Genomic DNA, 25,118 nt, shown 5'->3' on the forward strand with positions numbered 1-25,118 from the left:
GCGCTAACGATCAACCTACGGCTGAATTGAACTTTCCCCGATTATTACAGTTAATTGAAATAAACAGAGACCAAGGACTTTGAAAATAAATACTGACTCAGCGAAGAAACGTCCAGGCGGCAAAGAAATTCCCCCTGAAAGCCTCGGTGGTTGAAGACTTTTTATTCAGAATTAAATTTCACTCATAAACAGCAAATGTGGCAAATGAAGAAAAAAGGAGTGCAAAAAAAGTGACATCAAACTTATGTTTATTTGCTTTAGCTGCACAACTGAAAATCTGGCATGGACCTTAAAGGAGCTTCGAACAGTTTAAAATGACAACCAGCATAAAAGGCAACATAATCACACTTAATTAGCAAAAGGAGTGACTGATGTCCCCCAGTGTTGCTTAAAGAAGCAGTATTTAGTGAGGCTCCTTTTAAAGGACAGAAATGATAGGTATCGTCAACTCAGTGCTGTTAGATCTACAGCTACACTTGCTCTTCTTCCTGTCATAATTGCACAGTCACTCATTTAATAAGAAGATACTTTTTATATATATATATATATATTTTAAAGGCAAGCAGTCCTTTCAGGACATACAGTGGGGTATGCAGCATGTAAACTAATAATAATAATAATAATAATAAAAAACCTGTCTGGAAATAAAATCAAACGGCTCAAGCTGACAAAAAGCACTTTGTGCTGCAGTTAAATTATGACAGTGATTGACCTCCAAAAGCATGAAATATTTTCATGTTACCTGGCACATTTGACAAGAACGTCAATGGAAGTGCAAAACTTAAACTCACAAACACACACAAACTCACAAACACAGCGAACACTCTTTGAGAGCCCGCATTGTCCACACTGACCTCTGACACTGACAGTGTGACCAAAATCACAGTATGAGAAGCACATCCATCAGTAAATGGCTTTTTTCTTGTTCTTTCTGTTACAACCGATTGTCTCAAGGAGCAACCCTCAGCATTTTTCTCTTCCTTCACAAGATACATTTGCTTTAGAGCATCTCGAGTTTCTGTCCTACAGGCTGCCGATGGCATGCGTCTTTAAAAGCTGAGTTAAGGCATTTCAACTAAAATCCATCAGCTTTTCAGGGTGGTTCATTACCATCAACACTAGAGCCAGTTGCTTTATTTTGCAGAAAAAAAAGTGATAAACAAATGAGTATGACTGTGTTTCTCTTGACAAACAACTCTTATGCTTAATACCCGACAGATTGTGAAATTTAGAGTTGTACGTAGGCAGATGCAAGGTTAGCCCGTTGCCTGTCTTTGTGCAAAGCAACATGTTGCGTCCTCTTGCATTGCACTCAAATTAAAGCTAATCTTTTCTTTTTTTATTTAAAGAAAAAAGAATGGCATGAAAAGCTTCAATGCAAAAATGACTCTGGCTAGATTCTGGGCAAAGCCTGGTCCTCTGTTGTGTTCATGAAAACAGAAATGAGAAAACTTGTGCCTCACATTAAATGTGCACAAGGCTTAACGTATACTGGCACTCAGTAAAGCTTCAAGGCCAACGACACTACGAAGGTAAATTAATTTAAAATAAACATAGTGAATTTACAAGTTCTCTACACCAATCTATTTAAATAAAGCACAGTATAAAAATACACAACAGTGTCGAAGAGAGGCAGTTCGAGACAATATGCGATCCGTAGCCGTCCGGTGCGTCTGCCCCGGTGAGCGACATCTGTCTGCAGCTCGCTCTCTGCTGAGTAATGCAGTTGCTGAGATGAACTTCCTGTTTCTGTGATGCACTTTGCAGGAGCAGATGGTTTTCAAGTACCAATTTCCACTAAATCCAATATACATTTATGGTTTTGGTTGGGTAAGACGGTTCATTTTGTAGATGGAAGAAAGATAACGGGAGCAAATGTCCTTGACTTTTGAAAAGGCCTGTGTTGAAATGCCTCTGTTTGGTTGTTTCTCAGCCGCTGGCATGTAAACATTTGCTGCTGTCTGTGTTTGAATGCCATGTGTCAAATAAATTTAGATCTTTCATTCGTTTTTCTTTTTACAAGTTAAAAGTTATCGTTCTTTAGTTATCATTCTTTCACGGCCTGTTGTCTTTGGCCAAGGAGTGCATCATCCAGTTGACTTTCGTCTTCCAGCTCTCCCGCAAAGCTTCGTTGAACTTCACTTTGAAATTCTTCAGTGCTTCGTCCTCCGATTTGCCCAGAGCTAAAGAATCCTGTTGAAAACGACATGGAAACATGATTCTGTAAATAAAAGGCATACAAGTCAGATTTTATTGTATTTTTTCCAAGATACCACTATTTAAAAAAAGAGAAACCACCCTCTTTTAAAAGACGTTAAAATTTTACATCTCAGTTTGTTTTTCTGGTGGAAGAGGCATTACTCAAAGTGCTCAGACAGAAGAGGCAGAAGACTTGCAGGCAACTTCCTGACATCAGGAGTCGAATCCCAGAGGGCTGCCTTCAGGACAAATAGCCTGTGCCAGTTGGAGCAGTGCCAGACAGCATAGCTCCAACCTCTGCAGACGTGAGAGACTGAAACCTGTCAGTCAGCTGCGTGTGCAAAGAAGGAAAACTCCACAAAGTTATGGTTTGTGATAGCAACTATTGAAGTAAATTCTGTGCAATTCTGTGCAAACTTGTGATTTTTACCAGCCATCGCACCTTTTCAGGCAAATCTGTCCAATCACCTTAATGTTTTCTGTACTTCCTTCTTTTCTGTCCAATCACTGCAACTAGGTTGAATTTTGACCAATCTCCTTTGTCCTCTTCTAATTTATTTTCTTGTTTCACAACGTCTCGATCGTCGAACCTCCAAGACGAAACCATGTGATGCCAGATGGTAACATCTCCCTTTTTAAAAATTTGCTTACAATGTGAAAACATTTTTATTTTAACTTGAGCAACCAATAAAGAATTACTCTTTTGCACCTCTGGACGGGACTTTATTTGTTTTAAGGACGTTATCTTAAGAAGTTCCTTTAAACAATAACTATCTTGTTATTATTTAACAAGGTAGTTATTATCATTCTGAAAACGTTACACAAGGCGCTTTTGGAACGCTATGTGTAGTAATTTAAACTTTTTGGTAAAACAATGTTATGGAAAAATGAATCTTAAAAAATGTCCAACTTTGACCACAACTTTTTGAAAAAGGTGCCAAAAAATTAGTAAGTATCAGCTGCAAAAATCACAAAAAAACATTGCAAATTTCTGAAGGGAATGTTTAGTCCTATAGCAGTAAAATAATCCCACATTGAAAATGATAGAAAATACAGCAGATAAATAATGTATTTAACATAATTATGGAATGTACAGTTACTGATATTCATTACACTCCTTTTAGAATAAATGTCACAAGAAGCTTTTTTCATAAAATCACACTTTTTTTGCAGCAAACACTCCAGATACGAGGTAGTGCTTTTGATGAAGGTTATCATAATCCTAATCATATACAGACTCATGCAAAATTATCTGAGTTTAGTACCTTTAAATACTGGATATCTTTGGAGGAGGAGAGCTCGGGCAGCCCTGCTGCCTTCATCATGGCGAAGAGGTTGACAAACAGCGTCCCGTTTCGACACAGGATCTTGTAGGCCTGCTCACAGTATTCCCTGAACCTGACAAAGCAGACAATCGCTGTAAGTATTTAAACACAACCCCGAAGGCACTTGGTAAATGCATTACGTATTATAGTACCTTTCAAACTTCTCACTGTTGTTCGTCCTGCCTTGCTGGATCACATGGACAAAGTCGTACGTCAGGATGAAAGGCACACGCTCCCTGTTGATTCCGAGTTTCCGCTTGAAGTTTCCCAGAAAGTGTCCGAAATCAATGTGAAACAGCTAAATATGAAAGATTATTGCCTGTGTTAGAAAGACTCCTAATGAATAGAATTTGTTGAATATTTTACTTTGCAGGTCGGCCGTGTTTAACTAGACTTTTCACTGTATGTATAAAGTTTAAGGCCTGCACATTCTCCAAGAGAACAGACATTATTATCTCTCCCAATGAATGCAAGAATAAAAATGGCATTCTGACCTCTGTTCTTGCAGGTCAGGTTTGGACGTTTTCGGCTGCATCTGAACAACGTTTGCGCTATTACTCTGAAATTTGAAGTGGGTGTGACTACTAGTCTGAAACATGCTACAGTGCTTCAGATATTCCATGAAGACTTCCAGGAATTTTACCCTTACGTTTCTTGTGAAGTCTGAAACTAACTTTTCTCCTCTTTCTGAAATTCTCTGCTCTGGGAGAATATGTGCAGGTCCTTTGTCAGGCCCAGAATGTTCAGACCAAATAACTCAGCAGAAAAATAATATTGATTCATGTGAGTGCGTGAAATTTGACCTGTCCAGTTTCCCTGATCATGATGTTGTCATTGTGGCGATCTCCAATCCCCAGCACATAAGTAGCTACACAGTAGCCAGCACAGGAGAGAGTGAACTCCTCTATCGCTTGATCGAGTTTGTCCCTGGAGAAACATGAAGTCAGAGAAGGAAAGAAAGACAGCATAAACGGGTTTTATTCGCGCAGCACATTCCGACTTCTCCAGTTTTTCCTGCTGTTGCACACAAAGTATTCACAGAGGAGATCCTATGGCAGCTTAATGATCGACCGTCACATCCTTTCAGTTTAGAGCGATGTCAAGCTCTTGCTAATTTCCCCTGCTCTTCTTTGGTCTCTGCAGCGTTTAAGATAATTACCTTTCTGTTCTGTAGTGCATCTGTCTGTGCTGCCGAGTGACGTAAGAAGCCTTTTTTCATTTCGTCCAACAGTCCCATTTCTTCAACGAGCTTTTAGAGAACACGAGACCTTCAGACGGTTTGGCACCAAATAAAAATCTTTTCTCGTTTATTGTTCAAAGAGCTGCCTGTGCACTTTGTCCCGTTCTGCTGCAGCTTTGAAACACAGTTTGGAAAAGCAGCAGGATGAATGGGAATCCACCAACCGTACACGTTGCAGCTTTTGGCTCAAACTTCATCGACGCAAAGGTTATAAATTAAATATTCCAGTCACGCAAAGAACTTTGAGAGCCAGTAAACAGAATGGCCTCTTTAAATACTGGATATAAATGGCAGCTGGATAGTAGAAGTAAAGATGAATATTTAACAGAGGGCGATAAGAATTCAAAATGTTTTGGGTGCAGAGACACATCTAAATGTCTAAAAGACTGGAATAGGACACCACCATGCTATAGAGAGTAGAAGAGAAGCCCAGGAAAGCCGAACAACTATATGACTAAAGTATTTATGTTGAGGAGGAAATATATTATGGATTAAATGAGATTTGAGTTTGGTATATAGCTTTGGTACTTGGAAACCAAATAGATCCCTGCAAAAAAAAAAAAAGCTTCTGGTATAAGCTTTGGGTCTAAACAGAACTATAAAAAAATTTAGATTTCTTTTCTTACATTTTTTCTGTCACAACAGCAACTCCTACTTTGTCATGAAAAAATGCTAAATATGAATGATGGAGTGCAGAGTTGAATGCCGAGGTTGTATAGTGTTGCAGCAATGCACAACAATATGGTAGAGGAGAGCAAGTTCTGTTGGTTGAATATATAACTTCATGAGAGATAAAAACAATAATTGCAGATGGTAAAGTCACATGTATATGTACATTTCATGGTTTACTTTAAGTATTTCAAACATTTGAATTGCCATGAAAGGGTGCCTCTTAGGACAGAAGACCTGGCAAGCATGTCTGAGATTATTATAATATCTTTACTGATTAATGTGTTATTTGATGTTTTTGTAAATCTGATGAAATTGCCTGAACTTCACTTTGTCCCATGAAAAGAGGTTAGCAAATTGTTCTGGCCTCAGCATGAAACCTTTTAAGAAAGACGGGTAATGTCAGACAAATCCATTTCAGCTCATGATTTTACCCATTGTTATATATTATAGTAATCTAATTTAAATCAGAAGCTAGCCTTTATTAACCATCTTTAACAGGGACTGTACACAAATTCAGATCAGCTGTTTTAAATTATATTACATAACCAAAAATATCTACATATTCATTTCCATTGTCCGTAATAAGAAAACTCCCTGATGTAACAACACATGTCATCTTCTAAAAAAAAAAATCTAATTATTTGAAATCCTCAATATTTTTGAGATTTTAATAATTTTTCCCTCCCCTCTATTCCAGCACTGGATCTATTGCTCCAGAGCTGCAGCGAATTGTAGATTATTAGCATGAATATGTTCTAACATTAGAGTTGATCTGACTGACGTTAATATTAATCCACAAAAAGTGTCAGAAAGTGCTTTTTACACACCCAGCAGTAAGGCTGCCACACTACATCAGCTTGGTGGTATTTTGTGCAAAAATGAAGTTATAACATAACACCACCTTATTAAAAAAATTTTAAACATAAAATGTCTATTAGTCTTTTCGTCTTAACTTATTAACAGACAAAATTGGAAATAATATCTTGTCTGCCTCCTCGAGATTTGAATTATTTTCCGGAGGCGGACACATTACAGCTCATGCAGACAGGCGGCAGGAGCTGCTTTCACAACTGGGACAGGCCTTATGAAAGGACAGCTGGGGAGGCCCCTGAGTGGAACTGGGGCCATTTGCTTGAAGAAAATCTGCATAAACAAGCCCCACTGATCCTATGTGGCTTCTTAGAAGTTTAAAATAGTCCTTCGCCGCAAACATAATGCACATAATGTCGTTTTTGAAATTGCGCCTTCCAGATCTAGATGGTTTAAATCACATTGTTACCGTCGCCTCTACTCACCCTGGATTCTTGGACTTAAGCCAGTTGAGCAAGGCGTCCTTGTTGAAGGCAGCGGTGGCCGCGCTGTTGCTGCTGTTCCTCTGGATGTTGGCGATCGTGTCGGAGCTCTTCACGATCTCGATGAGCCCCGTTTTGTTCCCGGTGGACAGGCAGCCGTAAGGGATCATCCTGGAATCAGCGGGATTTGGTTTAAAACGAGTTCTTCTCGTTTTCAAAGCATCCAGCAGGATGAGCAAAGCAGATCCCACCTGAGGTCCAGGCCTTCTTTCTTCCACAGGTTCTCCATGAGCCGGATCATCTGCAGGGTTAACATGTCCTGCCGGAGATCTGCAAAAAAAAAAGCAAGAAAATAAGTTTTAAAAAAATTTAAATAAACCTAACATATTGTAAAATTTACTTCGGAGTCAAAAAGTATTCATGCTCCTTCAGCTGCTACACATTTTCCCATATTTCAAACAAAAACATCAATGTGTTTCTTTTTTTTGATAGACATAATTATAAAAAAAATGTATGAACACACACTGTGTGTAATGATGTTATAATTATTACACATACATCACACACTCCATTGGTAAATAGAGTCAGTAATATAATTTCAGCATGAACAGAACTGTTTGCTTCGCATTTATATTTAGCAGCTCTGAGTCAATACTTTGTCTAACCACTATCCATTGCAAAGAAGTTATTTAGGATTCTGGTTTCATTCATATTAAGGATGAAAAAAAATTTCACTTCCTCTTTGCAAAACAGCCAAGTAAAACTGGGTGGAGAAACGCTTCGCAGTATTAATGTTTTGCCTCAACTTTTGGAGTCTCAAACAGATTTACTTCCTCCCACAAATTCTGACCGGCTTCCTCGATCCCGCTGAAGAAAACTTCCCTGCAGCATGATGCTGCTACCACCACATGTTAGCATGACAATTGTGCGTTCAGGATCATTTGAAATCCCAATGAAACACAAAGAGACGTTTGGTGGTAACGTTATAAAATGCGCAGAAGACTAAGAGGTGTGAATGAGGCCTGTCACAATAACAATTTTTGCTGGACGATAAATTGTCCTCAGATGTTATTGTGATAAATGATAATATTGTTGTTTGAAACCGTTTTCAAGTTATATTTAATGGTAATTGTATGATAATAATAATAATGCTGGCATAATAATAATAATACTAATGCAAGAACACCTTCTCAAAATATTGAACACTTAACACTGGAGCTGAAAGACATTTGAAATATCCAAAATAAAGAAACAACACCACAGAAATATCAAATTTAATAAATAATAAAGTCTCTATAAACAAAACTGTCCTTCAAAAAATGGGGTTAGTTCAAACCAAAGCACCAGACTGAAGATTTTTATCATCCAAGTTTGGTAGAAAAAAAACTGAAAAAAAAAAATTCAAATGGGAATTATTGAGTTTAAATTTGTCATGTAATAATGAATATTAAGTGATTTATTGCTTATTGAAACAGACGGAGTGTGAATACTTTTCTCAGGCAGAGGACTTAGATATTGTTTGTTATATTTTAGGTTATAAGCTTTCAAATACAGAGGTATGTTTGTCTTTCATTTACAGCTTAGAGTTTTTCTTTTTCACCTTTAGTTCAACTGAAATAACATTTACTTTTTAAGTTAACAAAGGTCAAGTGTTCATGTGTGAGGGGACCTTTTAGCATCGTGTATTTTCTCACCGTCTCCATTTTTGAAGATGATGCCGATCATGTCGGCTTGTTCCAAAGGGTTCTTGTACATCAGCCAGAGAGGCTTCATCTTTGAATCCATAAATCTGCACTTATCAGCGCTGCGAAAATAAAAAGATCATGTCAATTATGCCACCTTTTAAATATGTCTGAGTTTACAAAAATACTTTGTTTTCTTATATTTCCCCAAAATTAATATCTAAAATACCTTTTAAAATATGCATTTATACTGATAGTTATTTATTGTTCTAGATCATGTTAAATCACAACAAGAAATGCTTCCACCTTTAAAGGTGGGAGCATAAAGGTGGAAGCATTAAATAAAGGTGGAAGCATTTCTTGTTGTGATTTAACATTAAGACTTTGGTATTTAATCTTCAGAGGGCATAAACCGCTATGCGTATGTAATGCTAACCAGATCTCAAACAGGATGACGCTGGGGTTGAGCGGCGACAACAGGTCCGACAGCGCCTCCAGGTATGACTCCTGCCTGATGCACAGCTTCAGGTCGTCCACTGTCATTTTCGGGGAGCCCGACTTGACAATGTCGCTCAGGGCCTTCATTTTACCCAGAGCCTCGTTCTGGGTGGCACAGGTTGAGTTTTAGGACAGCAGATACGTTTAATGTGGGAGTCAAACGATTGACATGTTACCTGTCTGGACAAAAGCTTGATGTGGTGGATGTTTCCCCTGCAGTAAGCCTCCAGAATCAAGCCAAAACGTAAACTGACTGATGCCACGTGAATCTCAGATCTACAATAAACGTCAAAAAATGTCAAGAAAAAAAAATTATCTTGTGTTTTTTTTTTTTTTAATAAATACTATTATGAGGTAAGACTAAATCTTACTTAAGATGCCAAAACAGAAAGTGCCCTATCCTCCTGTTGGACAGCGCCCTCTCCAGCAGGAAGGTGGTGAGGTCGCAGTCCAGGTAGGACTCGTACTTCAGGACCTGGACCAACTGGATCAAGTACTGCAGCAGCTCATCGTCACTGTGGAAGAAAAAAACCTAGCATTTTTAATCAATGCTGATATTCAAAAATAGAAATATTCCAGGCTGTTTTCTGCTGGTCGATGTACCTGAGCTTCTTGAGGCATCTGATAGTGAAGGACCGGACTGCTGGATCAGGGAAGCTGTAGTCCAACAGCTCCAAGGCGTGGATGGCAGGGAGTTCAGGCCAGCTTTTCAGTAAACCCACCATCTGACAAGAAGACAATTTTCACTTTAGTTACTCATAAGGCTGCCATTTCAAAAAATGGCAGCCTTTTGAACAGTGTACAATTTTGAACAAATTGTTCAAGAGAACATGTAACTTCAAGTAAGATATCGCATAAAGTCTGGAAAAGACCTTCACAAGTGAAAGTAAAATTAAATAACCCGGTTAAACTAATGTAGAGTGTGGAATATGTGGAATATGAGTTAAAAAAAAAATCAAGCCATCTCCACACCTGAATTACATCCTCACGCTTATTCCACTTAGTGATGAGAAGCAGCTTGGACAGGCACTCGGGGAAATAGTCGCGGACCTCAGTTCGGAGCTTCCACAGCAGCTCTTTCTCATCCTCAAAAAACTCGGTGTAGTTTTTGTTGTCCATGATTTCTTTTAGTTTCAAGTACTACAAGAAGACAAAGAAGCAGCACACAAATCACTCAGCAAGACACGCTTTGTTTCATTTTACTTTGACGGTTTTAGAAATGTTTCAGGATTTTATTGTTTTACCTCGTCTTTGGGGGGGAAAACAGTGTTGCCGTTCGTTACTGGATCGATAGTCTGAAGTGGGTTGGAAACAGAAAAACAATTGATTTTAATAACCAGCTAAGATGCATTTGTTTTTACAGCAAAATATCAAAAGCAAAAAGCAATCTGTCTGTCCGTCCGTCCGTCCGTCCGTCCGTCCGTCCGTCCGTCCGTCCGTCCATCCATCCATCCATCCATCCATCCATCCATCCATCCATCCATCCATCCATCCATCCATCCATCCATCCATCCATCCATCCATCCATCCATCTATCTATCTATCTATCTATCTATCTATCTATCTATCTATCTATCTATCTATCTATCTATCTATCTATCTATCTATCTATCTATCTATCTATCTATAATTTGGAGTAATTTTTCATCACTGCAAAATTACAGAGAATATTTATAAAAAATCCATCATTTCCAAACAATCAAATCCAACCAAACAATATGTCATCTGTAAAAATATGTACATATTGTTCTTTTCTCAATATTGTACTTAATATTCAGTTAAATGTTTACACTTTATGTCTGCACACCTTGAAAAGTTTAGGTCAAATTAATTACTTGTTTGCACAAGTAATTAATTGTTTGCACAATTAATTACAATGTGTGGGCCAATATCGCTGATTATGATTTGTTATTTTGAGTATTTATTTATTTATTTAGTACAAAAACATGCTTCTTGAGAAATAATTAATTCGAACTTCAGAGATGTCCAGTGGAAATTGCTATAGACTACTTCCTGTTTTTAGGGGGTGTAAACATGATGTGACATCTTGGAATAATAATAATAATAATAATAATAATAATAATAATAATAATAATAATAATAATAATAATAATAATAATAATGCTGCCAATATACATTTAGGTTAAACGACCTTGTCAAGGGGAGGATAGTAGAGCGGATGAGGCCGGATGTTAGGGAAGCGAATGAGGAGTCCGGCGGCGCTGTCTACGTTGGGGTTCTTCTGGACCGTTCCCATGGGGTTCAGCAGGTCACTTTTGTCATCTGTGGTGGACAAAATTGTGCATTAAAACATTTTGCATTGGAGGTAAATATGTTATGAGAAAAATGTTGTCTGCAAATAACCCTTTAAGCCTTTACCACGCGTTCAGACTGAACATAAAAACAAGTGAAAAACAAGAGACGACTGCATTTTAAATACCTCTGAATCTAACAAACAGCTTGTCTGTCAGCAACTGACAACACAGAACGTGTGTAAATACGTTGGGCGTATTTTGCATTGCTCCCCACGACGAGTATTTCTGATGGCATCATTTGCTGGTAGGAGTCGGTGAAAGATGCTGTGATCATATCAAGTGTTTTTACAGATAGGGAAATGTAAGACCGAACAGGAAGTACCAGGTACAGATGGCCACATGGATAGGAGGAACTCCCCGGTCTTCAGCTGGTCCTTGTAGTCGAACACCATGGTGTTTACCCAGGCAATCGGACAGTCCTGGAAACATGCAGCGGTCATTAGGTTTCAACAATAAGCAAGTAGTCACAGCATATAAGAAATACAGCCAACAGGATTGGGGAATGGCCTTTTAAATTTACCAACAAAAACCTTCTTACTCATTCAAACATTTTTCCAAGTAATTCTGTTTTTTGTTTTTTTTGTCAGAACATCTTGATCTGATGGTGAATACATGCCTATCCTGAGCGTTTAAGCTCAAGCACATTTGGGTCATTCCTTAAATCCACCTTAGAATGGCAATAAATAAACCAAACTACGCCTTTGGAGTGGCCTAATCAAAGGCTGGTCTTGTCCAATTTACATGATATCAGCTTGAACAGGCCGTTCATGCAGGAAAACATTTCTGCAAAGAAGAGTGTGGAAATATTCTTCCACGTTGATCTAAGAGATCGCAACTTATGGAAAACTCGTAATGGAAGATGTTGCTGCCAAGATTTAGGGAGTAATTACTTTTTCAACATAAAGAATATCTTAACAAAAATACTATACTTTGGGCATACTTTTGTATTAAGTCATGTAACATGACAGGACAAAAAAGCAAGAACACTATAATAATTCATGTGTTCTCTCAAAGAATTGCCTTTATTTTGCTCAGGTTGTGCTAATTATACGTTTTGGACACAAAACCTCTGCGGCTTTAACAAAAACAAATCTGGTTGTCATTTCTGTTATGATAGACAAAAGGAACCAAACTCCCGGGAGGCATTCGCAATAACAACTTTCGTTACTTCATCATTTCTCCAAAAAGCGCAAACACATCCGAGTAGAGATGCGCGCAGATAAAAACAGAGGCACAAACAAGTCGAGCTAAAATAGCCCCACTTCCGTCTGCCGTCTGGCTGCAGGACTTCTCCTCCGGACATCAGAAAAGAGAAGTGGCTAAGAAAGCAGAAGTGGCTTCGATACTCTGGAAACACACCTGGGCAACGTGTTCAGGGAGGCGCACCCAAACATGCTGCCAGCAGCCGCTGCAGGGCTGTCATAACAAAAATGCTCAGACCACAGCTGCAGAAAAAAGGGGAATTTGTTGTTCACCAAGTGGGTGTGGGGAAGCTTCTTTACCTTTCACGTTGGTTTCACAGTTTAGTGTTTTCAGCTTGACAAACGAACAAAAGAGAAAACCAATCCCTTTGTTAGAACTGGTTAGTTGCAGGGTGACTGGTTCGTGAAATAAGAAGATAGAGGTCACTGTTCTTCAGTTTTGTTTCATTGCACTGAAGTTGTTGACAACTCGTTTCAGAAAGTGTGCAACATCTAGATGAAAAGCGCCACATAGCTTTGTCTCAATCGTTTCTCTTTTTTAAATTCCATTTGCAACCATAAACTTTGCAATTAGTTTTTAGACTATTCTGATCATGTTTGTAATTTGTACTCAGGGAATTAAATTCTAGCAATTCCTTTCTATGCATTTCACAGAATCCTGATAGTGCAACACAGTAGTGGAATCCGTGGAAAAACGTAAAAATCAATGTCCCACACACACTCTCCATCAAACCTGACTGGGTCGGACAATTTTGCAAAGTAAAATGGGCCAAAATACAAATACAATCTAGACTTTTCCCATTTTTATTGGTAAAGACTTTTTACCAAATCATTAGCCTTCCACTTCACCAGATTATGTAGGTCTGTCACATAAAACACCAATAAAAGACAATGTGGTTTGTGGTTGTAATGTGACAAAATGTGACAAATTTCAATGGGTAGAAAGAATTAAGCAAGGCTCTTGTGTGTTATTTGATGTTCATGCTGTTTGTGAATATAAAGGAGTGGGCTGGGACACATTCATATCTATGTGAAATCTAATTATTTCATCTAAAGATGAAATAATTAGATTAGAGGAAAATGATCCCATCCAAAGTACAAACAATGAAACTGTGACAGAAGCTGTGCATCAAGTCAAAACTTTTCTGACTCAAAAGGCTCAAATCAGAATCAGCCAGTAAGTCGCATCTTGATTTGTGAGTCTAATGTTTCCAAGAAAAACGTACGTGCAAAAAGGGTTCCACAGTGGGAACGATTTGCTTTGTGCTTCTATAGGCCGTCGCCGCCTAAGCTCCAATTTCTGAATAAAAGAGTCCAGGTTTAAGTGTGTGGGTGTCAACGCTGAGTATGTATTTAGAATTCCTTCCTTCCTTGGACTAATGTGCAGATAAAAGAGCAAAAGCGGATGAGACGCAAACCGCAGCCTTGCCACTGAACACGCTTGCACAACCAGACGCAGCAGCAGAACACGCCCACAGAGCACACACAGACAGTACGCACCAGAACACAAGCAGCGGAGGGTTTGTACCTGCCAACCCATTCACACCTGTCAGTCTGAGCATCTGCTTGCTCAATCCCAAACTCTGACAGGCCACTTACTGCTTTCTTGTTCTTCTTCTTTGTGCCGCGGGGTTTCTTGGTCTTCTCGATGACGGCATAGAGCGCGAAGCACAGGCGGCTCATGCGCGGCAGGTCGGCCACGTTTATGTCAAACTCCAACCTCTGGTCCCACGTCGGCTCGGAGCACACCGTGACCTCCGAGCTCGTCATCATCTTGCACAGGAGTTCGCTGCCGTGGAAGAGGCCGGCCTGCACCACGAGCTGCGTTGGGGCAAAAACACGCAGATGCACAGTTACACATTTGTGGGGGGTGATTAGAACAGGGCCGCCAGCTGCAGTCTGGATGATGCACCGCTTAGCTGTTGCGTGAGGATGATTGTTTTTGGAAGATTCACAGAATTGACAATAGATGATTCAGAGCTTCCTGTGTCACTCGAGTTATGAGTCAAAGGGTCGACGCTCTTAATGTAAACAGGTTGCTGTGACTCTCAGGGTTAATCCAGGAAGTGCGACAAAAAGCAGAGAATTACAATTGAACACTGCACAAACAATATGTTCATCCAGAATGAGGAGAAACGTGTTAATTGCTAATGTCTCTGTATGCCAGTGACATGAATGGACCCCAAAAAAAGGCAACATGGCAACTTTGGCATGAGTCATGAAGTTCACACTCTTGACAATAAAGTGGCTGTGCAGTTGCGCACTTTGTCATAAAGTGGAAACACAAAACATAAACGAAGGAGGAGGATATTTCTTGCAGATCAGGGCGACACGCGAAGGGTAACAAAACGTGTGCGACGAACAGCCATATAAAGAAGCGCATCTGAGAGCAAGAGAAGGGGAAACAGCACGAAGCCCGCCTTTTTTCTTAGAATTTAGGCCTCAGAGTGAGACATAAAAAGCCAGATAGGCCCTCCCCACTTCCTGTTTTGAAGTTTTAACCAACCGACTTGATGAATTATGGGAAACGTGTGGTTTGGACATGTGACCCACCTCCTTCTCCACTACCCCTATGATTGTGCCCCCCCCCCCCCCCCCCCCCCCCCCAACCTCTTTCCCCCCTCTCCCATCCCCCCTGCTCTTTGTCATTTGCATGTCAACCTGACAGTTCCTACAACTGAAGTTGAGATATTGGTAAACAAGCGAATGCCACATTTCATTGAGCAGCAAAGTGAGCGAAAACCTCCACGAAAACCACACCGACCTTCATTCCCTCGTCTGCATTGACTCTGCTCCCCTGAAGGAGGTGAATGTAGAAGGGCTCATTTATGGACCACAGGGAGGAGGTGTTCTGCTGCAAGAGAAAAGAGGAGGAAAGATTAATCTCTCTTTTTTTCTTTTATTCTTTTTACCTAAAAATAAATTTGCATCCTCTGCCGTCGGTTGTAATCTAAGTGGTGAGGCTCTTGGCACAGTTTCCTGTTTGGCAACATGTTCAAAGTGCACAACAAACTTACTCTTTCAAAAGTAAGCAAACAAAACACCACTGCAGCTTTAAGAAGAAAAAAAAAAAAAGAGAACAAGAAGCTCTCTACAAACGGTAGCCTGAGTTAATTTCTTCTAGTTTGAATAACGGTTGGATTCATTTTGATTTAATTACAGCAAGTGAAAGTAAGCTGTCTACCTTATTTGTTAAGGTGAAAAGCTTCTAAAACTATGTTACATGTACCTCCGGATGGCTTTAGAGACGGTGATTTGAATGCAAGACTAAATCTCAAACTGGACTTGAATTACAAAAATAAAAACCTTCAGACTCGACTTGTGCCCTGAAGACGTGAGACTTGACTTTGACTCCTAGTTTAAGACTCAAATATTATTTACACGTATAAAGAAAAAAAACAGGAAGGAACTAAATGAGCTACAGATGCCTCTGATAGGTGATGCACCGCGGCGCATATTTTACTGTGAAAGGATGTGCCTGATTATTAGTCAGTGGCTTGGCCTGTCACGATAAGAAATTTTGCTTTGACGATAATTTGTTCCAGAAGTTATCGCAATAAACGATAGTATCGCAAAAATAAATAATAAAAGTAGCAGTTTTATGCAAAAACAAAGTATTATATTGTTGTTTTGAGACCATTTTTGAGTGATATAATGGTACTGGCAAAAATAATGATGCATTCAGATGTTCAAAAGGTATTTAATTTCTACAAAGGAACTGAAAATCAGATTCTAAATTGGAAATATGAATATTCCATATTGCGTTTGAGAACATTTTCAGTATAAAATGAAGAAGACTTCAGCAGATTAAAGTCAATGATAAATTGATAAAGGGTGACAGATAATTAACAATGTTATAATAATTATCATAGTATAATTATGAGAGTGCTTAACCTATGATGATGTAGGGTTTAAGAAATGATCACTCTGACTTTGGGCAAAGAAGACTGAATCAGAAAAAAATGACTTGTTAACATTAAACAGATTTAACAGCACGTTTCTCTGCTTGTTCCACTTTCACACTCGTTTCCTAAATGAATCAGTTCAGTGTGCGCAACAGACTTACTGAGACATGCTGAGAGAAATCAAACAGCATAAACTATTTACTGCAACTATCACTAAGAATTAATTGCAAGGCAGCCATGTTGGATTTTGGACAAGGTTGGTTGAAAACCTTGAAAGAATTACGATCTTCTGTTAATTTCTGCCAAGTTCAAACATAAAATTTTCAACCTCCAAGTAGCCTTTTAATCAGTGAATAAAGTTGTTATAATCCTGGCATTTTTACCTGTTCCTTAAATTTTAGTGGAAGTAAGCATTCACTTTTATTCAATAGCTTAAAACAAACTGGTAAAGTCCAAGGCCTGTTCAACCTTTGGTAACTTTGTGTGTACTGAGACGCTCTGTCTGATCTGCGTAATTTTGCACTGTAGTTGTAAGCGTGCCAAAGTTCACAGGCTGGTGGAGGATTAACTGGAAACAGAGAGCGCTGCTGGGTTAATGGGCGACGACTCCTTACCTTCTTCAGGGGCAGAGGAGGCGGTCTGGACAGGGAGCGGGTCTTGTACATCTGGCTGCACAATCTGCCCTGATCCTCCTGGTATTTGCTGATGGTGGAGTGGTGCACCATGGTGAGCTGGGGGTTCTGACCATTTCTCAAACAGAAGAAAATGTACTGGGGAGAAAACAAAAGTGACAAGAGGACTTTTTATTTTTTTTAATTTATTTATTTTTGGTTACTGGTAAAGCAATCAGTCAGCTCAGCAGCCACAGATATTTCCCAGCCAGCGTCCTGATGGCACTGGTTAAACTCCTGAAGGCTGTTCATTTGTTGTAAGTTAATGCAGTGAAAATCTCATTATGTGTGGATGGAAGCAGTTCCTCTCTGCAGCGCTGCCGGACAGATATGAGTCACTCCATCAGGTAGCTGGGGTTTCAAAATCAACATGGGAGCCTCCTGCCACCAAAAGTCTCAACTCAATCCGCCCCTGAAGCGACAGCCGCCCCGGCTTTGTGTCAGACCACCCGGGTCCAAACTAACACACACACGTGTGGATAAACACGCTTTCAGCTACTGCAGTTTTAGCCCAAACTGTAGTTCTGAAATGAAATCAGCTGATTATGAACATTTTCCCTTTTTGTCACAACTGTCTGCATAAGTGTGCTTGTTTCCTTTTTTTTAAAGTGACACAGCGTAAAATTATCTACAAATTGTCTATATTTGCTTTGTATCCTGTAGAAGAAGGACATAAATGATGGAAGATTGCTGGCAGCTCTGCAAGACATCTCTTCATGGAAAGAGAGAGAAGGAAAGTACAAGAGAGACAGCGAGAGAGAGACAGAGCACGTTGGAGGAATTACTGTGACATCTGTGCTAAGCGCCTGTCTGTAGCAGGTCCAGAAGGCTTGACAGTGTACGAACAAATACAGCAAACTATAAAAATATCTGACTCAGTCTGAATGAAACTAAATTTTGGGAAACGTTGCTTCAGAAACACGAAACTCAAGCAGAACGGCAACAACGTTTGAGAGAATATTGGCAGGAACTTTCACTGTTACATAAAAGTGAGAAAAATGTATCTTTAAAATATCGATACTATTTTGGGTATTTATTTACATACAGCATACATAACACTTAATTTTTCGACACGGCACATTTCTGCAGAGCAAAAATGTTTTGATCCTGTCACTTTAAGGATCCCCCACACCAAAAAGCAGTCTGATCTAATTGATCTGTGGATTTATTGATAAAAGGTTTGTTGAAAAAAGAATAAATAGCAAACAAATAAAAAAACTACTGTTTATTTGTTGTCAGAAAAGCTGCAATATACCAAAATTAAAGACTAAAGGAAACTAAAAATTAGCCAGAAGTTGAAATTAGTCATTTCTCTGTTCATTGAGTGGTCAGACACTTAAAAACAATATATTTTCCCCCTAATTATTAGATATCTTCTAACTAAAAAAGCAGTTCCAGGTTGCAAACCATAGATTGATTGAACAGACTCTGATGCATTTTTGGAGTTCAATAAAATAAGGTCAAGGTCAAGAACATATGTCAAATTTTCCAGGACGATAAATTGTCCCAGAAGTTATTGCAATAAACAATAATATTTTTACTTTGAGACCATTTTCAAGTAATATGTAATGGTAACGGCATCATAATGCATTCTTAAAGGTCAATAAACTTTAAATTAGAATGAAGATTCAACACTGGAACTGGAAGACATTTTAAACATCCACAATAATAATCAAAACAACAAATAAAATCAAATGATTTATGAAGTCTCTATAAACAAAACTTTTGACATCCAGCTTTTGCTGGAAAGAGAGAAAGAAACGAGAAAAATTGAAAGGTTTTGTTCTAACTTACCATGCGATTAAATTTATTGCTTATTGTGACAGGCCTGGTGCCTTCCCCAACAATACACTGACATATCGGACTGAAGCTGATATTAGGCTCACCACTTTCTGATTACCCTTCCAGGACACCTTGCGAATTATCCTGCAATTTCTTTCTTCTCCTTTTTTCCCCAAAGTATTCAAAACTCCTAGCTCCAACCTGCGGCACGTTTTTGTGTCACAGTCCCCAAGAAAAATAGACAATATCAGTTATAATGTGCAAAAGCAAATCTACAAGCTGAAGCAGGGAGTTGGGTTTTCTGAAATGCTTGGGTCACTAGAAAAAAAAAAAACCCACGATGAAAAACACCACCTGGTGTTTGTGCTTGGCAGGTCAGGTGTGTATTGTATGCCATTAGTTTTGGACACTGAATAGCATCGCATAAAATTTGGAGAATATTTTCAGGTTAAGGAGAGGGTGTAGCAGCAGTGGAGTGGGTGGCGTTTCATCCTCACTCATATCCCACTGCAACGCCATTTAGAAATCAACATGGTATTGCAGCGTTGATAAAAATCGCTTCCCTCTTACTGGTAAATTCTCAAGTGAAAGCTGATTAATGGAAAACGATAGCTGAAAAATCTAAAAATAGCTCCTTAAGATAACATAGTTCCTTGCAGAATGATAACGGAAAGCTATGAGAAGTTGACACGAAGCTTCAGCCAGGCTGAGCAAACGGGAGAGGTTGGTCTTTAAGTATCAAAAACATTGCTAAAATATATAATTTCAGGTTTTGTGACATGAAACAGACAAGAACGAGATCAGGGAGACGTAATATTTGGTCCCGGTGATATAAGGCGTGAATAGTTATGACTGGCTTAAAACTGGAGGCAGACAAATCAGGTGTCTTCTTGGTCAATACCAATTCTAGGTATTATTTTGAGGACTGATCTGTTAAATCAGACCTTTTTTCTAAGGATTATAAAACATAAAAGAGAAAAAATGTGCAGCAGCTTTTAATAGGAGCAATAGTTTTGAATTTAGCAGAAAATCAACATATGGAGTATATAGTATTTATCAATAATAGCATTTATTTAATTAATTTTGAATGAAACAGCTCTCCATAGCAGTACATGCTGTTAATTTGTGTGCTTATAGATTAAAAACAGTGAGTGTTTTTAGTTTTCTATACATTTAATGAACAGAAAACGGAAAGTAGCAATGAAAGAAAAAGTCCAATTCCCACCAGTGGCCGATTGATCGGTGCATCTCTACTCAAGCCCCTCTGTTCAGTTACTGAAACATGAAATAAAAACGACTTTTAGTCGTACGTCTGACTGCACGCTCAAGGTCGAGGCCGACATCTCTTTACAGAGTCATAATCGTGCCGAGAGCCGGAACATTTTGAAAACAGAATGATGCTTTCATTCTGTTTGGATTTCTTTCTGCAAAAGCCTTGGCGCAGAATTTTTTTTTTATAAATACTTTGTTAAGTTCACTCTGAAGAGAAGTTTTCCACACTAAACTAAAGCCATCATGTTTTATTCTTGTCTCTAGAAAGCTGATTATGACGGCAGCAGTTGCTTTCAAAGATTTGAACTCTCAATTTGGCATAAATTACACGTCCGTGTCGATTCATATGTCAAATGTGTTGCGCTGGATCCAGTTGTAGCTTAACACTGAACGTAAACAACATTGGACAGGTGTGTTTTTCCTCACCTTGAACTGGCCCAGCGGGTGTTGCCCATAGATGAACTCCCATCTCCCGTTGACCTGCAGGGTGTAATCCTCGGGTTCCTGTCGAACCGAGCGGAAGACGGTGGCCTTCTTTTTCAGAGCGCTCTTCATCAGAGCCACAGGGAGATCCTGGGAGTCCTGCTGCAGCATGAAGCTTTCCTGCAAGAGCGAAACGTAAGAAAAAAGAAAAAAAAAAGACTAACTTTAGGTGGCAACTTTAAAGTAAGTAGCCTTTGAGCTTGTTTTTCTGAGAGATGTTTAGAAGGTTGCGTGGATGCAGTAGGTGGGGGATTTCCAAATTTTCTTAATGCTGCCTTAAAAAAAACCCAAATCAGCCCCCACATTAAATCTACTCAAGTCAGAACCGTTGTTTTTCCAATCAAAGCGACAGCGCTCTGTGAGAGAGCAACAAGCGTTTGCCAAGTTGACTCATAACCCAGTGAAACAGCAGGACGACTCACATCACTCGACTCAAACTTGACGTTGACGAAGAGCTTTTTGCCATGCTTTGATTTGGCGCTCCTGCCGGTCGGCGGGGAGCTGCACGGCTCAAGCTCGCACGGGAAGCTGTACTCCATCCACCTCTGCCACGGCAAATTCTGCCGCTCCAGGGACTTCTCCTCGCAAAACGTGCGCATCTTGGTTCGAAACTCGTCCACCTCGTGGTTCTTCTGGGCTTCGAACTCGTGAAGACCTGGTGGTTTGTAAAGAAAAAAGGAAAATGCTTCAGACATGTGACGCTGCCAACACAAAGACCAATCTCTCTGGCGGAAATCAAGCTTCACTTTTGCGCAAAGTGATGAAAAAAGTAAATAAACGATAGAAAGACCCTGCCTGAGGGAGATGCATGGATGGTCACTTTTTTTAAAATTTTCATCAATTCATTAGATTGTTTTAGTCCCGTTTTCTGGGGTGTGAATTTGCTGCTGTTGAGTCCTTTTAATTTGCACATATAGCTTATTCAGAGCAACTCATGCTAAATTCCTTCTTTATGAAAGAAATTTGTTAATTTTATTTGGGGTAAAAAAAAAAAAGCTGAACAAATTGCGCTAACCACTGCTTTAGCTTAGTCATAGATGTCTGCTAAAGCACTTTCTGAGGTTCTTATTTCCCCTCTTTGACAAAGAAACAAGCAGAAGAGAATAATCATTGAGTTTTTCTTCCCAAATGCTTCAAGGTGTGCAACATCGAAGGCTATAAAGGGACAGATTTCTTTACCTTATAAAAAAATGAGGTTTTTTAAAAGGAATAAAAGGAACATGATCACAAAGAGAGTTTGTAGAGAACTATCTGTGCCACTAAGAACTGATAATAAATAGACAAAATCTGCAACTTTTGAAGCAGCCACATTGGATATTGCTCTACAACTTTCCAGAGATGCAAATCTTTCAGTTTCTATCAATTCGATTATAATTTTCATGGTCAAGTTGGAAATTATTTGTGATTCAGAAACCAATTTTTTACAAAATGGTTTATTTAAAATAATTATTACTGTGCCATACAGTATCAAATCCCTGAACCAAAATAAATCTGCACATAAAATCCTGTGAGCGTTAGCTAAGCTTAGCTGGCTTTTTCTTCAATAAAAGAAAAATATTAAAGAGTTATTCACAAAAACAATTAATGCTCTGAATGAATCCATTCAGAGCTCCCAGGACTAATAACTGCGACTCTCTACAACCTTCAGCATTTCCACTCAGACTTCAGAGGATTTTCTTGCTCCATTTCAATCATCATTGTATTAAATGACTGGAGTTTCCTAGTTCAGGTAATACATCGACCTCTCATAACCTCAGAGCAGGTCATGCCGGTGACAAAGCGCTCCAACAGAGCCGTGGCAGCCGGTGGGAGACGGACACAACTCACCTTTGCCGATGAGTAGACTGATCTGGGCGTTGGTGAGCTTCTCGCCGCGGTCGCCCTCCCTCGCCACCAGCCTCAAAACACACATGAAAGGGCGCACGTCGCGGATCCTCCTCGACTCTTCCTCCAGCTCCTCCCGCTCTGCCGTCTGGTTGATGCAGGTGAAGACGTACAGGTCCGGATCACCCAGTCCACAGAACAGGGCCTCGCGACTGGCGTTTTTCCAAACCATCTGATACACATGCAAAAAAAAAACAAACAAACAAAAAAGATAAGAAAATTCAGAGCTCTCTGCTGCAGGAACCAGTAACACTTGGGGAAATCTGCTGATCACATCCAGAGTTATTCCAGTAAAACCTCTGAGTTCCCTTTGACCAGGAAGGGATTTGGTCTTTCAATAATCTTCCCCGGGCCTCAGAGAGAGTCATTACCTAACACGACTGAATGAAGCAGCATGAAGTGGCAGAACTGTTGGCACACTCACACTTCGCAGCAGATCTGGCCGCGTTCGCTCTGGGGAGCATTTCTGCAGCTCCCTCTCGAATCGCTGGATGAGAACCAGCGGAGTGAGAACCAGCGGAGTGAGAACCAGCGGAGTGAGAACCAGCGGCGTATTTGTTTTTCTTATTTCTTTATTAGTTTAATGTTTGAACCACATCTTAAGCCAGCCAATTACTTTAAAAGGATGCATTGTGAGTGACAACAAACAGCGATAGTTGTGGTCATCTGAGCCACGGAGCATATCTGCAGTCAATCGATTAAAGCCCATTAATGATACAGGGGCATCTTATGATCCATGAACAATGTCAGATATAACAAAGCAAAAAAAAAAACAAAACAGAAAATACCAATATTGAACCAAGAGAGGTGAAATGAGGTAAGGAGACGTACTTTCTTGATGTTTCTGATGGTGTCGTTTCGAGACACTGGGAATTTCAGGAAGATCCCGGTGGGCAGCAGGAAGTCCATGAAGATCTCCTGGTCTCCGTCCTGCTCCCACTCCTCCTGCGTCCCATACTTCCCCGGGGGCATGGTGATGGCCTCTCATTTACCGTCAGCTGCTCCCCTGCTGCTGGCCGGAAAACACAAGCCAGTCAGAGGAAGTTGCGGCCAACATGATAGACCCACGATTAACATATGAGCACGAAGCAAAAAAAAACGTCCCAGCTCCTCTGATGGAGGAGGGGGATGTGCAGCTCAAGTGTAAAAGCCAATGAATGACATGAAATGTGACAGCAAAGTGGGACTCTTGAATTTTTTTTTTCTGTGCATGTGGCTCTCAGTTGGATGCCTCTGGCCTTGATTTTTTATGTTCCTATGTTGTTGTTGTTGTTGTTGTTTTTTATATCTGCTCCAAAGTCTGCCTCCGCACAGACAGAAATACTCAGAGGACAAATAAAGTCAGGACAAAACAACATGTAAACTTCAGTTCAACTGAGCTGAACCATGAAGTGCGTGCAGTTTTGAGAGCTGCTTCTGCTTCCCTCAGACCCCCCGCTGAGCTCAGCTTGACGGTTTGCCTTCAACTCAAACTACCATGTTTGATTTTACCAAGAGGAAACGTCTCCCTCTCCCTCTCCGCAGATCAGAGCTGGCGTGAAACAAACAAAAAAAAAAAAAACACAAAAAAACGAGTCTCTCTTCAATCTATGATTCCGTATTGGTATATTTAGTGCGATGGTGCTGGGAAATATTCAATTAAAAAAACCGCGAGAGGGGTTGAGGAGGGAGAGAAAGAGAGAGAGAAAAAAGAGCCGATATTGAAACAGCAACCCGGGGTCTAGTTGACGTGATGGCGAAGAGCTCTGCCAACCTGTTGGCGCACATTACTTGCCTGTCAGCGCCACAGCTCGGTCATCTCCTCACGGTCTCGCCGCGGCGAACATGGAAGCTGGAGCATCCCGACGAGTCTGCCCCGCTGCTCGGAAATCCACCTGCTCGGGCCGGGCTGCGGGCGTCCGTCCGTCCGTCCTGCGCGGCTCCGGCAAAGCTCAATGCGAGGCGGCGACGTCGGCGGCAAAGTGTCTCCCTGCCCCGACGCGACGCGCGCTGTCATTCAAGCGGTGACGCTGTGGCGCTGCTGCGCGGCGACGGCGCGGCGCGGCGGGGGTTCAGGAACCGTCCGCAAAAGGGGCGCTGCAGAAACGCCTCCACCTCCTTCCTCCGCTTCCTCGGAGGTTACGCTGCAAGATAAGCTTCGTTAGTTTAGCATCAGTAAACATGTGGTTAAAGGAAGCTGCAGAACCTGTTTGGGTTTTTTTTTTCTGAAGCTGATTAAAGTACAAGGGGCTTCTCTGGAAAGTTTTGGGAACGGTGCTCAACACATTAAAATGACTAAAACTCACATTTTAGACATTTTAAATGGATTTGTTATCAAGAAACCGAAAATGTAGGTCAGACTTAAGAAAATATTTAATTTAATTATTATTATTTTTTTTTTACACATTTGCTAAAACGGTCACTATGTCTTGACAGTATAATATGAGACAAATAATTAGTGAAAAAAAAAATCAAGCTCCTCTGCTTTCTCCCTGCAGTCCTGGTGCCATTTGCAGAAATTCACTGCTTGTCAGAAACAACCAATCAGAGACAGGAGGAGGGTCTCAGTGCTGTCAATCATCCTCGTCCCACCCTCCCCCTTTCTCTCTTCTCCAGTAGAGAGAAAGAGGATTCACAGCAGGTTCACCGCAGCATGAATCATAACTAAACTGCTACGAACACCCAGCCTGGTTAGCATAGCTGATGATAATCACAGA

General features: G+C 40.2%; 1 protein-coding gene across 2 annotated transcripts; it reads right to left on the reverse strand.

The window, feature by feature from the left end:
• Window positions 1-145: 145 nt before the first annotated feature.
• On the reverse strand, window positions 146-24,417 carry pik3cd (phosphatidylinositol-4,5-bisphosphate 3-kinase, catalytic subunit delta). 2 transcript variants are annotated; one of them, XM_055049461.1, is made up of 23 exons: window positions 24,197-24,417; window positions 23,254-23,431; window positions 22,366-22,594; window positions 20,961-21,193; window positions 20,482-20,658; window positions 16,945-17,100; window positions 15,190-15,276; window positions 14,025-14,246; window positions 11,546-11,642; window positions 11,061-11,191; window positions 10,153-10,203; window positions 9,881-10,048; window positions 9,512-9,633; window positions 9,280-9,423; window positions 9,085-9,184; window positions 8,847-9,013; window positions 8,423-8,532; window positions 6,980-7,058; window positions 6,732-6,899; window positions 4,328-4,451; window positions 3,677-3,822; window positions 3,465-3,597; window positions 146-2,193 (listed from the first exon to the last, which is right to left on the reverse strand). In XM_055049461.1, the coding sequence occupies exons 2-23, from the start codon at window positions 23,392-23,394 to the stop codon at window positions 2,056-2,058; spliced, it is 3,123 nt and encodes a 1,040-aa protein (XP_054905436.1). In that variant the 5' UTR covers window positions 23,395-23,431; window positions 24,197-24,417; the 3' UTR covers window positions 146-2,055. The 2 variants fall into 2 exon arrangements, with proteins under 2 accessions (XP_054905436.1, XP_054905435.1); XM_055049460.1 differs by having other exon boundaries at window positions 15,190-15,279.
• Between the last annotated feature and the right edge of the window lie 701 nt (window positions 24,418-25,118).

The sequence above is a fragment of the Poeciliopsis prolifica genome, unplaced genomic scaffold, assembly GCF_027474105.1.
Source record: "Poeciliopsis prolifica strain line A6 unplaced genomic scaffold, Auburn_PproV2 SCAFFOLD029, whole genome shotgun sequence".
NCBI lineage: Eukaryota > Metazoa > Chordata > Actinopteri > Cyprinodontiformes > Poeciliidae > Poeciliopsis > Poeciliopsis prolifica.

Bases quoted from the DNA above. Each gene is read 5' to 3' on its own strand.
- pik3cd (XM_055049460.1), bottom strand. From the start codon at position 23,394: ATGCCCCCGGGGAAGTATGGGACGCAGGAGGAGTGGGAGCAGGACGGA. The intron at 17,101-20,481 runs GTGAGGAAAAAC...TTTTCTCCCCAG, and splicing joins ACCCGCTGGGCCAGTTCAAG to TACATTTTCTTCTGTTTGAG. The intron at 10,204-11,060 runs GTCGTTTAACCT...AACCCACTTCAG, and splicing joins ACTATCCTCCCCTTGACAAG to ACTATCGATCCAGTAACGAA.